General features: G+C 38.2%; 1 protein-coding gene across 9 annotated transcripts in view; it reads right to left on the reverse strand.

Annotated features, from left to right (window-relative positions):
• Nucleotides 1–16,387, reverse strand: part of MPP7 (membrane palmitoylated protein 7) — a 158,979-nt gene that overhangs the window by 59,225 nt on the left and 83,367 nt on the right. For all 9 annotated transcript variants that reach the window (XM_042044616.1, XM_042044620.1, XM_042044619.1 and 6 more), the window contains 2 exons: nt 6,517–6,594; nt 1,518–1,598 (listed from right to left, as the gene is read on the reverse strand). In XM_042044616.1, coding sequence (XP_041900550.1) covers nt 1,518–1,598; nt 6,517–6,594 — 159 coding nt within the window. The remainder of the gene's footprint in view (nt 1–1,517; nt 1,599–6,516; nt 6,595–16,387) is intronic.

Raw genomic sequence — 16,387 nt, forward strand, 5'->3', positions numbered from 1 at the left:
TACCTCACACAAACACCTGCAAGGCTCCTGCAGGGCAGGGAAACATACACCTTGTGCAGGATTAGGCAGTCTGGCCATGCAAAGGGCTTGGTACCCTGCAGCTGGCCATCTCCCCCTGCAGCCAAGAAAGACATTTGCTAAGTTACTGCAGTTGTTCAGTCACATTAACCACTCTGAGGGGAAGGCACTTCTTTCCCTGAAATCCCACTAAGATTATCACATTGCCTTTCACTGCTACCAAGGAACAGACAGCGAGAGTGAGTGTGTGAGGGAATAAGTGAGAGAAAGCAAGAAAAGGAGAGGGAGAGATGCAGTTGTGGCACATGAGCTGTTTTCAGACTCAACCCACCAAAACTTCAGAAGTATGAAGCACACATGGACAGTCACTAAGGAAATACCTACAGCAAAGCTTAGGATCTCTGCAATTTCATGCCCCAACAATTCCTCTTCTAATATGCCATTGGCATTACTTACCCCTTCAAAGAAAAACAGCTTGTCCCTTTACAAACTATGGAAAAAAAAACAGTGCAAAAATCTTCAAAAAGCAGGTGTAATTATCTTTAAAATCTTATAGCACTTTGAAGATACCATAGTTTCTCAGGTTTTGTGATCAGTGTTTTACACGTAAGACAAAAGAGCAACTACTCCTTTCCACTCTGCAGTTTTCAACTTATCAACTGCTGCATTTAATTACCACTGCAATATGCATCTAAAGCACTAAGGTCTTCTTTCTCTTAACAATGGAAAAACAATATGCTCCCGTGCATCAACAATGATACACACGGGAGGTTCTGACTGGACGTAAGGAAAGCATTTTCACTTAGGAATCCACCTTCAGGAGGGTGATTAGGAATTGGAAGAGGCCACACAGAGTATTTGTAGAATGTCTGCTCCCAGGCATTTATTTCCAAGACCTAATGGGACAAAGCCCTGAACAACCTGCTCTGAACTCAGTGTTGACCCTGCTTTGAGCAGCACGTTGAACCAGACAACCTCCACCCACCTCAATGGTTCAATGGTTCCATAGTCTTCTGTCAGACAAAAGGTACCAAGTTCCTCAAAAACACCACAGAGAACCCCAGGAGTTTTACAGAAAGTTTTCAAAATTAAATGTTTTTAAAAACGTTTTCCATCATGAATTTTGTCCCAAGTACCAGGTTGCACTCCTTATGCATGATGCAGTTAAATCAATATGACTGACAATCTTTTAGGAAGAGCACGGTTGTAACAAATTTATGAAGTACATGCATTAAAAGATAGCAAAAGAAAAAAATTATTATTATTATTATTATTATTAAATATCCCTTGTGAATAAGTGATTCCCTTTATAAGTATGAGTAACAGCATAATAATTTATAGGCAACATTAAATGTGTTTCTTCATCACAGGTATTTCTGATTAACACTACATATGTTCTTACACAGTACTTGTTAAAGCAGACAAACCCACACCCAGCCCAAGGAAGCAGATGCACACACCCACGCAGAAGGCACTTTGCAGGTGCAACTCATCCTCACCTTGAGATTGGGTTTTGCAAGGAGTTTCAACAGCTCTCTAATCTCACTGCTCAGTGGTTTTCTCTGCAGCTCCTCAGCCAGCTAGGTGGGAGATGGAATCAACACAAAGACCATTAGCAAAGCGTTGTTTTACCCAGCGCATCAGTGACAATCCAGAATCTATCTTGTTCAAGGTTATTGCTTGCCAGCATGTTCAAACAGAAGCCAGCATGAAGGAAAACACCATCAATCACCATGCTTCTGTTTCTGGCCCTCAGTGGACCAGATTTAAGCCAGGCCTTTTGGCTCAGTTTAACACAAGTAATCATTTCTGGCAAGGGTGCAGCCAGATCACATTCTGATTTATAGCAAAGGGGGCAAATCCCAGCACTTCATTTAAGTGAATGGTCCTTTGCGTGCAGACAAAGAACTGCTTGTAAAAATGACTGGATCAAACTTTGACACTGTCTATAAAAAACAGTTTCGAATGAGGTGGTGAAATCCACACTGCTTCCAAAACCCCACAGTAGCTGTGCTGTTTAGGACTGGGATAAGAAAGCAAAGTGCCCCTACAGTGCAAGCAATCTGAACCTTTTATTATGTTTACACATACACTGGAAGGAGCTTGTTAAATGTGAAGCGGGTTAATCATAATGTAATTTATAACAGGTCATCAGCAATTCAAGCCTGTAAAATGCACAAACTATGTATTAGCAACAAGATCAGTAATTTATGTTTGGTTACACTACAAAATCGTGGCTTGCTGAACAATAGAGGAGCAGTTTCATTTTTAATCCCACAGCTATTTGGCTCACATCTTGGGTTTTTCTTATCATGCCATTCTCAACTAATTTGGACTCAAGAGGCATATTTTACTACAGGATTTTAGACTCAAACTATTTTTCCAGAAGAAGGAAAAGCTAAAATACATTTCACAACACTGAACTTTGGCTTAAAATTCAGAAGCTACATGGCTTATAATGCAAAACGTGATTTCAGGTAATCACTTGTTTTCTTTGCATTAAATCAGTATAATAAAAATGTCTCAAAGAAAGATTGGCTATTTGCAGCAAGTAATTTTATTTGTCTAACCTAATTTCAAATTTGTACTTTCATTTTTGTATACATTTTCAAGATAAATGGATAGATGTATATTTTGCATAATTATATATAATAGACAAATCTATTTGAAGAAGTCATTACAGACATCAGACATGGTCTCAATACCTTTTTTTCTTTTAACCTTCAAATTAAACAGAGTAACAAAAATTCATCACCTACTATCCTACAGACTTTGAACCATAATTCATAGCTAAAAACATCCAGCAAGTACCTTGATGCTAATATTAACAATATTTGTGTCTTAATACCAAAAGATTAAAAAACAATCTCTGTAGGAAAGGTCAGAATGAAATATTTTTAGACACAAAGCCAAATATTGAGGTAATCTGACTGCAACTGAGTCTGCATGTTTTAAGGAAAAGCCCTGCAAAGCTGAAAATATTCTGTGATAGGAATGACAGCAGGTATATGACATGGGTTACCCTTGATTCTCTTTTAATTCTTTAGACTATACTGCTCATCACTGGAGAATAAAATCAATATATTAATTCGTGTTTCACTGATGAAGACAAGAAACCTCTCAGCAGAATGACCATTTCAGCATTTTTCTCTCAGATGAACTGTGCACAAGTATCAACTCCAGCAGAACTGGCATTTGCTTTGGTGGTGCAAATGCAAATGCACATACATAAGGTTTAGAATAGTGAGAAAACATACTTCATTACTGCTTTAACAGAAATTTAATCTCATAATTTAGAAAGTATTTTTCAGAGATAAAATAATTTAAAACTTGTCTTCATGTGACTTATACTATTTTCCAAATATTTTCATGAAAGTTTTAGGCACATTTAATACCTTGTGATAGAAGAGAAGGAAAACAAAGATTGAAAGACAAAGTCGTGTTTTCAGATTAGCAAACAGATATCACCTCAGCTGTTTTACACTGGATTTGTGGTTGTTGTTGTTAAAGGGCTGAGATTTGAAACAGCTACCAGAAGCAGTACATGGCATCCTCTGGACACACTGACACCATGAGATCTCCTCCTATGCTAAAGACTGCAGGAAAACTGTTTGAAAACCTCCTCTATGATCTCTTGAGGGAACCATAACATTTCAACAAGCTCTTTATGAAAAGCTGCCGCTACAGAGAGGGGAAGAAAAGCAAGGAAGAGGACTGGATGTGGAGTGAGGCTGGCAAGATGGGGAGCACCAGGGACTGGTCTTTAAAGCTTCTGGAGGAAGTTCTGAAACTTCTTCTGCCAGAACAGTCCTTCTAACAACCTAGAGGCCTTACTTGCTGTATATACCTATCCTGCCAGTGATATTGTCGTGGTTTAGGAATGGTATTCTCCAATTTAGTACTCCCACTAAAACCACGCACCACTTTCCCTTCCCCCTCCAACTGGAGGCACAAAAGGCAAAGATCACAGGATGAAGTAAGAACAATTTACTGGAAACAGTGATAAGAAAATGTACTAGACTATATGTATATGCTATTACTAAATAAGTAATAGTAACAATATTAATAATAAAAGGTGCAAAAAAAAGAAATTATTCATATGGAAAAACTCCCTGATAATAGACAATACTGGATGGCTTCTTCCACCCCCTTTTGTCGATTGGAACAAACCCTTTCTTCCGGGAAGAGAGTCCCTTTCATGAACTCTCTGAAATGGCATGAGGTGGTATGGAATAACCTCCATGTCCTAACCATGCCCTCTCCCAACTAGAGAAAAAAATTAACCCTGTCCTGGCTGGAACCAGGATAGATATTTAGATAATTTGAATGAAATCATTGAGCCTTATGTCGGACACTGCTGCTTCAAAATAAGAGGCAAACAGAATGTCTGATGGGAAATTCAGCCTGAAAGTCCTTGGGAGAGAGGAGAGAGAAGGTATGGCAGCCAGGAATACGAAAATGTTTAGAAAAGCCTTGCCACAATAGTTACTTCTAAACATGCTTTAAAAAATAACACAAAAATAAAAACACAGTCCTTAAACAGTTTTATTTATGATAGCAGCACCTCAGATTTGGGTTTTAAATCAAGCAGGAAATATCTACTTGCTAATATCTCCTTCTTTAACTACAGAACAGTTACTATCAGTAGGAAGAGAAAACATTAATTTAAAGCCTATTGAAATGAAAGTGTGTTTTATAACATCAACATGCTCTTAAATCCTTGAAGTTTACAACCAGTCAGACAAACATGCCAGAAAACAAATAGCACTTTAATCCTGAAACTTCATGAGTTTTGGAGTTACAAAGCCCACTGCATGTAAATTTGCTTCCTCAAAACTTGCTGATAGCTATCGAAACATAGAAAATTCTGCAGTGTGCTAGCCTGACTTCAGCCACCAAAGGACATCCTTACCCTATGGGACAGTGCCCAAAAAACTGGCAGTTCAGCTACACATAATTAATGAAGAACCAGCAACAGTATCTATTAAAAAGAAGGTGTACATATAAAGTAAGTAGATGTCTAGAGACAATCATGTCCCAACATGTACAGTTAAAAATACTACCATATGTACATAATAATACATTCATAGGGTTAAAAGCCCCAACCTGTCTCAACTGAGGAGTGACAGAGTACTTTAATTTGGGGATTTCCAAAACTATACATTTTAAATGGGTCTGAACAAAGAATGAGATTGCTCAGCATTTCTGAAAGTATCAAACACTAAGTTTTGCATCCAAAAATAAGAAATTATTTTTATTGAGAATTTTAGCCCAGAGATCCATAACACAAATATTATCAAGGATTATTAATATGTCAGCAAGAACTTAATGAAGAGAATTTCAACCAGCTTTCTAATTTTCAAAATTACTATCAACATTATTCAAAGCTATGTGAAGGTTAAAAAAATATTACTAATATATGCCTGATGTCAAGGCTAATGTATTATTATAGTTGGTATGTTACAGGATATAACTCTCTTCCTACTGAAACATGATTAAATTACCATGTATCCTTTTTTCAATAGTCTTCAAATAAGTTTAATTGAATTTTTTGTTAAAATGCTACCAATCTCAATTCACGACATTTAATCATTTGTTATATTTAAAAAACAAAATCTATTAATTATATAAATAGATAGTTAGGATTTTAAAACATCTATAAAGCATGTGAAGTTTCAAACATGCTGTATTTTAAATGGACCCAAATACATATTGCCTTTTCCAAAACGCAACCTGACATCATCAATTGCAACAAAGATTTCTGGATTTCACCTAAACCACAGTTTATTAAACATTTCTCTATTCTGGCCTACCTCGGGTTCAGTCATAGTTTATACAGGTGTGTTCACAATTCATCTGAATCCTAGAATTAACCAAATAGCAAGAAATGGCAGGTTGGATTCTTTTCCTTGAAAATAAAAATTATAGTAACAGGAAATTAACTACTCCATCAATGCTGACCACTTTTACAATTTAGTTTTTGGTTATGAAGGCAATTTGGAAAGCTCCAATATCAATAAATCACTACTGTACTTCTTCTTAAATAGTTTTGATTTTTTTTTAACAAGCCTCCATCCTAGGCATTTCATATGCTTCATTTCTGTAATATTATTTGTCGTTTCTCATGTTCTGTCAGCAGTGCTGATATCTCATTTGTCTTTATATTTCCAAAGCATTCCTCTTGTCTGTGACTTTCTCAAAACAGTAATAGTTGACAGCTTTTCCCCTCCCAGTAGAGTTCCAACCTGTAATTTTTATTGCTTGGTTACTAAAGCAGAACAAGAAGATATCTAGATGCAATGCTTTTATAACATGCAAGTGAATAAAAATCAAGTATCAGCAACAAGCCCAGTGATGACAGAACCTTTGGACACCTTTGCAGCTTCTTATGAGTTCAGCTCAGAGGATTACATTCGTATGTTTGCACTGTGAAGAGTTCTGCTTGCAGACAGTTTTTTGGGAGACTTGGTACCACTGATCTCAGCAGGGGACACTTACATCATCTGCCAAGGCTGCTGCACCATGGAGTATGGGCACCGGGTTCTGTTTTTCATAATAATGCAGTTTTTCATGAATCTGGAAGACAATAGTACAAAGTGGTAAGTTTATTTAGCAGCATGAGAAATGGTACAAAACAACCCTGTTGAGTCTGTTGACTGACTGTAACTAAACATCCTTATAGTAACCTACAGGCAGCAATCATGTAAATGCAATTCATCATCATCCTCTGTTGAAGTGCTAAGAATATGAAATCAGATGGAAAAAATGCTCAGTATGCAGACCAACCCACAGAAAAACTAAACATTTGTGATTTTTCTCTCCTGGCTTTCTCTGTCCATATTTCTAACATATTGCTTCAAGTATCAATTACATTTTATATTGCTGCTGAAAACACAAAGCATAAAGTGTTTATCCCCAAGAGGGATATAAAACCCCCTGTAAATTATGATTTATGAAGTGAAATAATAGCTTGCCACCCACATCTTGACAGACAACTTGATGGAGCAGCTGCTGTCATTAAAATAATTCAGAAACAAGGGCAAAATAGTGCTAATATGAATTCTGACACATCTGAAAGAAAGGCAGTTCTTCAGCAAGTTAAGGTTTTTAATGAGGAATTATCAACATTAAAGATGCACTGTGCTTTGGTTTTTTCAAAAACGGAAAGGATACACCATCATTTAAACACCACCCTGTTCCCTCCTCCACAAGTTATGCCTTTCAAAATTTAGATTTTTTCCAGTATGAATGCTTTTTAAGACCCAAAGTATTTTAAGACTTCTAACAAGTTTCTTTAAAGCTATTTCAGAATAGCATAAAGGACTATATTAAACATTTAACTTCATTTACATAATTTTCCTGAAGATACATGCATATACAAATATTAATTAAAATCTAAAAAAAAAGACAACAGTAGTCGGAACTAATGCAAATATACCACATTCATAGATTTCATGCTTTAGTTCTACTGCTCTGAAGGAGGCATGAACTCCAGATGGTTGGAGGAGTTGCAGAAGGAGCTAAATCGAGGACTTCTGTGCTCAGCAAGGAGGGGTAAACAAGGTCTGGCAGAGGATGTGGGGTGCAGAACTTGGCTGGGGACTCCCTCATGTCCTTGGGAAACAGGATCCCCAATGATACCCTAACACTCCCCAGCACGCTGCTGAGGGAGTAGCAGGACAGATGCCAGGCAACAGGGATAGATTTAAAGAGCAACCAAACCACTCTTCACACACTGAAAACACTCAGAGTTCACCAGATCATCTTCATTTTGCACCAAGTGTTCCCTCCAACCTTTCCCCTTCTTCCACACTTGCTTTTCTCTGCTTACTTCTCCCGCAGCAGCACTCACTCCTCTCACTGTCTAGGACTCCCTCACTCTTTAATTTAAAGCTCATTCTTTAAGCCCATTCTTTTTAATTTAAACTGTACTTTCACAACTACATCCATAACAAGATAATGCCGTGTCAGTGACACTTGTGCCTGCCATTTTTCCTGTCTTCTGCTGTGCCTCATAACCCTATGTCCACACCTGTTTTTCCTCATTTAGACTATATGTTGTTTGAAGTAAAGAGCATGTTAATACGTTATGGGATAGCAAGGTCTCAGTCTTGATTGATTCCTTCATCATTTCTGCAATCTTAATAAGATTATTTCAGTATGTCATTGGTTAAAGGAGTTGCTGAAGTTCTGACATGTCATGGTGAAGCATGAAAGCACTACAGTCACTTGATTTCTAAGTTGCAAAATAATTTGTTCTCATCTGGAAACTACATGCAAAGCACTACTGTCTCCAGAATACGAATCTGAATTTTACATTGTTTATGTAGACATTGTTTACTCAGCAGTTACTTAGACTAATTCATACTGGATTTCACAAAACTATAAGTGACTGGACAACTTCATATTTCTAGCTCACAAAGCAGAGAAACTAAACAAAACAAGGAGTTGCAGCTCCCCAACTTTGGCAGAAATTTGTGATTTACTTAGACTGTGAACTTGAATAACTAAAAGGCACAGTAAATCACGAAGTCTCAAATCCATCATTTTTTGATTGTTTCAGCAACATCTTGATTTTACCCAGATTGAGCTTCCGTCAGCTCTGCGGTCAGAAGCAGTTGCCTATACTACCACCTAGTTTCTCAAAGAAAAAAGAAGTGCCACTGCCGATGAAGCTGGTTTTATCCTGGGCAACTTTACCACTGAAATTAAAAAAAGGAAAAAGGAAAAAGTCAACCAAACAAAAAGATGTGGACACAGTCTTGTTTAAACCATCTTTGAGAAAAATGTTATACAAGTGTAAATTCATGCAACAAAAAGTAGGTTTTCAAGAGGTGGCACAGTGTAACTTACACTAGTTATTGGCTCTGTCTATAGCTAGAAATGACTGAAAACAAATTTTTGTTTTCCTAAGAGTGGATATGGTACTCCAGTTAAGCATTTAAGGACAATCATTAAGGTTTTATTTGATTACGGAGTTGTAGAGAGTAACTGCCTAACCCAAAAAAACCCAGAAGCTAAACAAGTAAGCAGGAAAATTTAACTGCTACTAGACAGTTCTAGATATTGGCTTTTGCTACATCAGGTGGAAAAATTTATTAATTTACTAGCACAATGAGTGACTCTAGGGATAAACATTCCATGGTCTATGGTAACAGACACTGCAACCTCAGCGCACTTCCGCTTGAGGAGCAATACACAGTGGGGTTTTTCCCCCAAATATCTGATTTTATCTGATAGTAGTTCGCCTTATTAGTTAAATCTATTTTTTAAATCAGATCATTAGATGACAACATCTGTCTTTTACATCTTTGTAATTTAAAGGATATACCTACGGAAATTAAAAACCACCAGTCTGTGCACAAAGATGCAATCAATGTGCAATACGGGGATTACCTTTCACATTAGTATAAAATTACCACATGCATCATAAAAACAGTTACCTCACACCTCTAACTCCTGGATAACTAATGTATCCATAATGTATGCCGCACTTCTATATAATAGCTTCCTGAATGCAGTAAGACAGGATATCTAGTGCAACTCCACTGATAAAGCAAACATTTCAGTGAAGCAAAAATGCATTTCCAGGCAAGTCTTTCCCTCCTTGTGTCCAAAAATGTGTTCCAAGGTGGTTGGTTCTATAATTTCCCCCGCAGATCACAGTACTGCTGACTGACCTCTAGTTCTTCATGTTGTATTTTTAGGCCTTTTTTGAAAACGAGCACAGCACTTGCCTTTTCCTACTCACTGGGCACTAGGTCACCTCTGTTGTCTTTCAAGGATGACAGAGCACATTTGCGAGCTCACCTGGTGGCCTTTGAACTTACCAGAATTCAGGGTGATGAATGACTGCATTTATGACAAACACCTTTAAAAAGCTACTGCGCACACCGCCATATGCTTTGGCAACCTCTCCACATGCTATCTTTCAGTTAATTATTTTCTCAAACATGAAATTTTTAAATCATGCTAATACATGCACGCCTAGCACCGCATTTCCAAATTTCAATTCTTATACAAGTAGAATTTGAAATTTGAATACCTAGATTAAGTGACTACATTGGTGAACATGAATAATGTGAAGTAGCCAAACACAGAAATGAAAAGCAAAACAGGACAAGGTGGTGCAAATACTTCGCCCCTTTACAAACTTCACTCAATGAAATTAAACTGTAATAGAAATTAAAACCACCCTGGAACACTTTGAGAGAGTGTATTCAAAAGTAGAAGTGAGAGCATTCACCTACTCAAGATAAGATCTATCATATTTGCATCCATTTTTTTGAGCTTCAATCTAAAGAATTCTATTTAATACAAAAGGCAACTTTAGCTTACATCGTGCGACAATACCGGATGTCCAGTAACTTTAATACCATAGCCTTCTCTCTACTAGAAACTTATACAACGTATGGAAAATATAGGACTGTATCATGCTTAAAAATAGGAAATATAGTACATCTGTTTTAAGTTCTTCTGACATTTACATGTAAAGCCTCAGTGCTGAAAATCTCTTCACAGATGAGACCAAGTCTGTTAAAGCAAGAATTATATATTGTAAATAAAACATTAAAAGCTGTTCTGCTGAACAGATGACTAAGTTGTGGGGCTTTTTTTTTTTTTATGACTACCTATTCTTTTCACTGTAGAGTAAGAAGAATTATGAAGTTCTGCAAAAACTGACAATCTACTCTGAAGTTATGCCCCAAGAGGGAAAAATAATCATTTGCAAATTTATACAATTTTTGGCACACTTGTAAGCAAGAAAAATTGTTTCTGGATTTTCCCAGAGAGACTGAATTAAGCTTTCTATAATAGAGCAGAGCAGTGTCCTCAGCCTTGACTATTTCAAAATGCAAGAGGAGCTTTCTAAATCAGAAAAATAAAAATCTTAAGCAAAGACTCCTACAAAATAAGCTTAATTTCTCCTTTTAGATTTCTTAATTTCTATGTACAGTTCTAATATAATATGATATAAATAAAACAGGGGAGTGGGACAAGCATGTGCCAAAGGTGCCAAAGAGTTAACAGAAGACAAACTTAGTCTTTTTGAGAGAACAGTTGGCATAGGTAAAGAGTAAGTGTATGTAAGAATACTATATGCAAACACTTGTAACCCAAAAACCCCTGGCCATCAGTGAGCCATAGCAGCACATAAAAGACAAGAACTGTCACACACAGTGTGAAAATGTTCTGTCCGACCACACTGAGGTGTCACCAACTACTCAAAGATGTCAACACCTCTGGATACGAGCTTTTTTTATGGTAATGATACCTTCCTGACAGGAGGTGCTGAAGAGGATCTTGTGATTATTTTGCACTGACCATCATTCTGGGGCAGACAGCAATTCTGGACCAGAGTGCTTCACCTTTTGAGAAACATCAGAAGCTTATACCCTCTTATGAGTTATATAAACATTCCCTTACTTGGGTTTTATTTTATGGGATGAGATATCACTCAGCATAAAGATAAGGTACCTGCAAAATTTGTTTTATTATGTGCATACATGAAAAAATGCAAATTACCTTTGTTTAATGCAACAGAAGAATTGGCACTAAGGACCTAAGCACCACATCATATACATTTCCCGGGTTTTTCTCTGGACTATCCTAGTCTGGCCTGCTGAATACCCATTAGCAGCTATCTGCTTGTTTAATTTCAGCAGAAAGGAACCCATCTCATATACTGGACTGCTGATGTAAACCAAAGCAGCAGAACTTGAAAAGATGGGAAATTGCTTTAAAAAACGCACTAGTGATCTGAACTGGAATGCCGATATAAACACCCACACAAAGCATCAAGATGTGTCTAGAAGACAGGCATTGAGTATACTGTTGTAGAAAGTCCATAACAATTGGAAGAACATCTCCTCTAACTGCTCTCTTCATTATATTTTTCATCACATATCGACAGCGAGAGTGTCTGATATCAAAGCACTGACAAAAGCAATGCAGCTTCTGTATTTATTTATTGGCTTAGTCACTTACATGGATGCATAATGGAAGACTCTTGTACACAGAGAAGCTGTTACCTATCCACCAAAGCTTCAGGTTCATGTACATTTGCAAAAAATTATTTCACTCCACTAGTGGCACCACTACAAAGTGGTGCTACTACAAAGAGAAGCATCTATACATTAAGAAGCCACAACAGATTAAGAGAATGGAAAAAGAAAGCAAAAGAAAAACTGTTGAGGGAGAAGTGCTAATTTTGGCTTAATCTGCAATTTGTGTTCGGCATCTGGAATATCTGAAGCAAGAGAAACCATTCCAAGGCACTCATGACCATAAAAGACATATTTGTGAATAGTTTCAACATCTATACAGGGAGATTTCAAGACAAGAACTAGGGTTTTCATTCGATCACTAATATGACCTTTATGCTGGGATTTAGACACTCGAGTTCACTGTCTAAATTTACCAACAATTTTGAGTCAAGGTAAAACAAATAACCTAGAAGGAAAAAAAGAAATGATGGGCTACAAAGAAACAAATGAAAATAACTATTAAAACCATTCAGAAATGATAATTGCATAGCATCATCTCTGCTGGAAGAGAATGAATATTTTGCTTGATGTAGAATTTTAATTAAAAGATTGTTTAATTCCTTTCCTTTCTCCTTCCAGAACCCTCCTGTATCACAAGAAAGTAACAGAAAAATTAGCCAACTCTTTGATTTATCTTCATCACTCAGTGGTGGTCTGTAAGCCCATTTACACAGGACAAAAATACAGACTGAATGCAAAACTACACATTTGTTCCCAAACCTTCCTATAGTCCTTATCATTGCAGCTTTGGTACACTAAGGAACTTAAATACATGAACAACTCTGCAGTACTATGGCATGATGAACACAAGGTTTAGGAAAACTTAGAATACATACAGCCTTTAAATCACATTCTAGTCATACCAATTGAATTGCAGTTAGAGACATAGAATATGGCTAAGAAATTAGCAGTATGTATTTTAGAAAACACAAACAAAACAGAAATGAATAAATCATAGCTAACTACTCGAAGTTTGCAAAGAGCATTTCAATCCCCATAGTAACATTAAACTGCCTCAAATATAAAATAAGTGATTGCACAGTGCAGAAAGGCCTGAGAGAATGTTACAAGAATCAAAGCAAGCCTCTGAAGGCTTAAAAACAGATATTCAGGGATTTCAATTCTAGCCCAATTTGCCACAGCAAAAAGTTTCAGCACAACAGATGAGCAATTCTCCTTTAAGCCTTTTTTCCAAAAAGCAGAAGCATGAATTTCCTAACAATTCAAAAGCAGGCTAATGGTGTGGAAATATTTCTGCCTGAACAGCTAAAAGTTAATAGTTAGAAGAAACTCAGAACATCAGATAACCCTAATGAAAGAACTAAAAACTTGCACTACAATAAACAATTGAAAGTTTCTTTATCAGTATAGCATGAAACCACTAATAAATGAGAATGCCTTCAGACTGTCTGGTATAAACTGTTGCAATGGGCTTGGCTGGGACTACAGCAGCCTGTATAGTGCTGTGTTGTAGATCAGTGACCAAAACCGTGCTGATGACAGAGCAAGGCTTTAGCTATTGTTGGACAGCGCTTGTGCAGTATCAAGGCCACCTCTGCTCTTGCTCTGTGCCCTGCAGGGAGTAGGCTGGAGGTGGCCAAGAGTCTGGTGGGGACACAGCTGGGACAGCTGACCCCAACTGACCAGAGGGATATTTCACACTATATAATGTCATGTTTTTCCAAAGCAGCTATTGTTTGGAGACTGGATGGGCATTGGTCAGCTGGTGGTGGTGATGCCTTATGGGGCTCCCTAAAAACAGAGGCTAGACAAAATCAGGATAATAAAAGTGGTTATATTTATTGAAGGGCATTCAAGGTACACTTTGGGCAGTCAAAGTCCTCAAGGGCTACACCCAAAATGGACGACCGGGTCACAGGTTTTCATACTTTCGTAAGCTTGGTCCATTTGCATATCAGGAGTTAATCCTTCAATTACAATTTCAGGTAATGAAGTCATTACCCCAAGTTTGTTTCCCCCTTAACCCACTTTTGTTTACATATTTCGGGGCCTGAGAAAGTAAGGTGTCCTTGAGTTTCAGGCCTAGAGAGGATATGTTTTGTCTAACCAAAATGGGAGAACAGTAGCCAACAGGCTATATGGAGTTTTAGAGTTACACACTAAAGCATTACAGGATATGAAAAATATAAAAGCTAAAATCCTAAGGCATCAGTGGTGACTCCTTCTGCAGCACTTGTTTCTTCCCCTCCCAACCACCTAGAGCAACGAAATTACCAAAAGGGCATCTAAATTCTTGGATAGAAACCCAAGCTCCTTAGCTGGAGCCTTACCTCATCTGCTGCTAAAGGGTGTTTGAGTAGCTGACAAGGGTTGACTTTTTGAGGAGTGGACAAGGGTTATAACTGGACATTTTAATACAGTTTCAAAAATGAGGCCTAAGACTAAACTTGATGGGATTTTGTTAATTTGTCATCTTAAAACATTATATCCATTGAAGATTAAACCCACTCATGTTAACACTGCAAGGAACATTAGAGGTATTACAGGAAAAGAAGCCTGTTACCAAGGTCCTGAAGTTGCAAAAAATACTAGTTCAATTTTGTGCTATAGCAAAAGACATGAACAAAAGAAACCTCCAACACTCTTTTTATGTGTCATATGTATACTTGAGTCCATTATTTGAATAGAGCCAACAATTAAATATGCATATCAGGAGCAAAGGGCTCTGAAGTTACCAAAATTTCTGCGGTCATGTTACAAGAATGCAAACCAAACTCCAAGCACAGAACCATATAGAATGGTTTGACCTTTAAAGACCACTGTGTTAGTTTAACACAGCTTGGTTTTTTTGGTGGAGGCAGAGGTAGCCAAAGAGGTGGCTTTGTGAAAAACTCCTGGAAGTTTCTACTAAGTCCAGCAGAGCCAATCTCTGAAGGCTCTGACTATGGACATGTTGCTGGCCCAACTAGAGAAGTTGGTAACGCCTCTGTGATGACACATTTAAGAAGGGAGAAAAAGGAGCGCACTTCCTCATTTCTTCCAAGGGGTGGGGAGGCGCCACGGCCAGGGCCTTCCCAGAGCCAGAGGCAGGCACACGGCTGGCGCCAGGAGCGGCCGGTGTGGAGTGGTGGGGCCATGCGGCCAGGGCCTTGCAGCCAGTGCAGCGGCTGGCAATGCCCATACTGGCTGGTGGGGCAACGTGGCCAGTAGTGGAAATATGGCAAGCAAGTCCTTGGTGCGGAGCCCAGATGAGATCAACCTTTTCAGTGCTGGAAGACTTTGTAAGAACTTTTCAATTGATAGAACTTGAGAACAATAATTACTTCGGACAACAATTTTCTTCTGAGTCAGAGAAAAGGAAAAAGTGAGGACATGTGAGGAGAACCAACATGACTGCATTGAGGTCAGTAAAAAGTGAGGGAGAAGAAGTGCTCCAAGTGCTGCAGCTGAAAGTTTCTTCTGCAAACTGTGGTAAAAGACTATAGGTTAAGTAAGCTGTCCCCTTGCAGCTCACTGGGTCCACGAGAGATGCAGAGGTCCACTTGTCCGACAGAGCGAGTGGATGCCAAAAGATGCTATAAAAACCTGCACTCACATGGACAAGTGACTCGTAGGCAACAGTTTCGGGTTCGGGAAGCCTGGTTTTGCCTGTGAGAAGGATTCACGTTTGCAGCAGATTGGGCAGGGCTGCTGCTCTTGAGAAGAGAACCAAGCTGGAGAAGAGAACTTCACAGAGAACTGTCTCCTGCGGGGGGACCCTACAGTACAACAGAAGAAAGACCCTTCTTTCCCTTAATGAACAGAAGAAAAATTAGAAGTGACAAACTGACCAAAACCCTCGTACCTTGTCTCCTTGTGCTGTCAGTGGGAAAGAGGGAGGGGCTGGGAAGAAATAGAAGTGTTCTAAAGGTTTATTTTAGTTCTCATTACCCTATTTTAATTCTATTAATAATAAACTCACTTTATACCGTTTAAGTTTTGAACCTGTTTTGCCCTGAGAGTGTTTTTCTTCTAACATTATCTCAACTCATTGAGCCCTTCTTTTTTTCCCCCTTCTCTACTCAGCTATAGCAGGAGAGAATGATTGAATGATTTTTTGTGGGTGCCTGGCTTTTTTAGCCAGTGTCAAACCTCGACAATCATTTAGTCTACAGTCTTTGCCATGGGCAGGGGTACCAATCACTAGATCAAGTTGCTCAGAGTCTTACTCAACCTGACACTGCAGACTTGCAAGTGTCATGGGTCAGCTAGCAAGCATAGCTCCAGATTTTCCTGCAAAGAGGTGCTTACAGCTTCCTCTATGACCTGGCAGAACCTATCAACTGGCTAGTTTGAATATTGACAATTTTTAAAGCCACTTA

The sequence above is a fragment of the Corvus kubaryi genome, unplaced genomic scaffold (assembly GCF_017639235.1).
Source record: "Corvus kubaryi isolate FWS band 111438036 unplaced genomic scaffold, C.kubaryi_AGA036_p1.0 37398, whole genome shotgun sequence".
In the NCBI taxonomy this organism is placed as follows: Eukaryota; Metazoa; Chordata; class Aves; order Passeriformes; family Corvidae; genus Corvus; species Corvus kubaryi.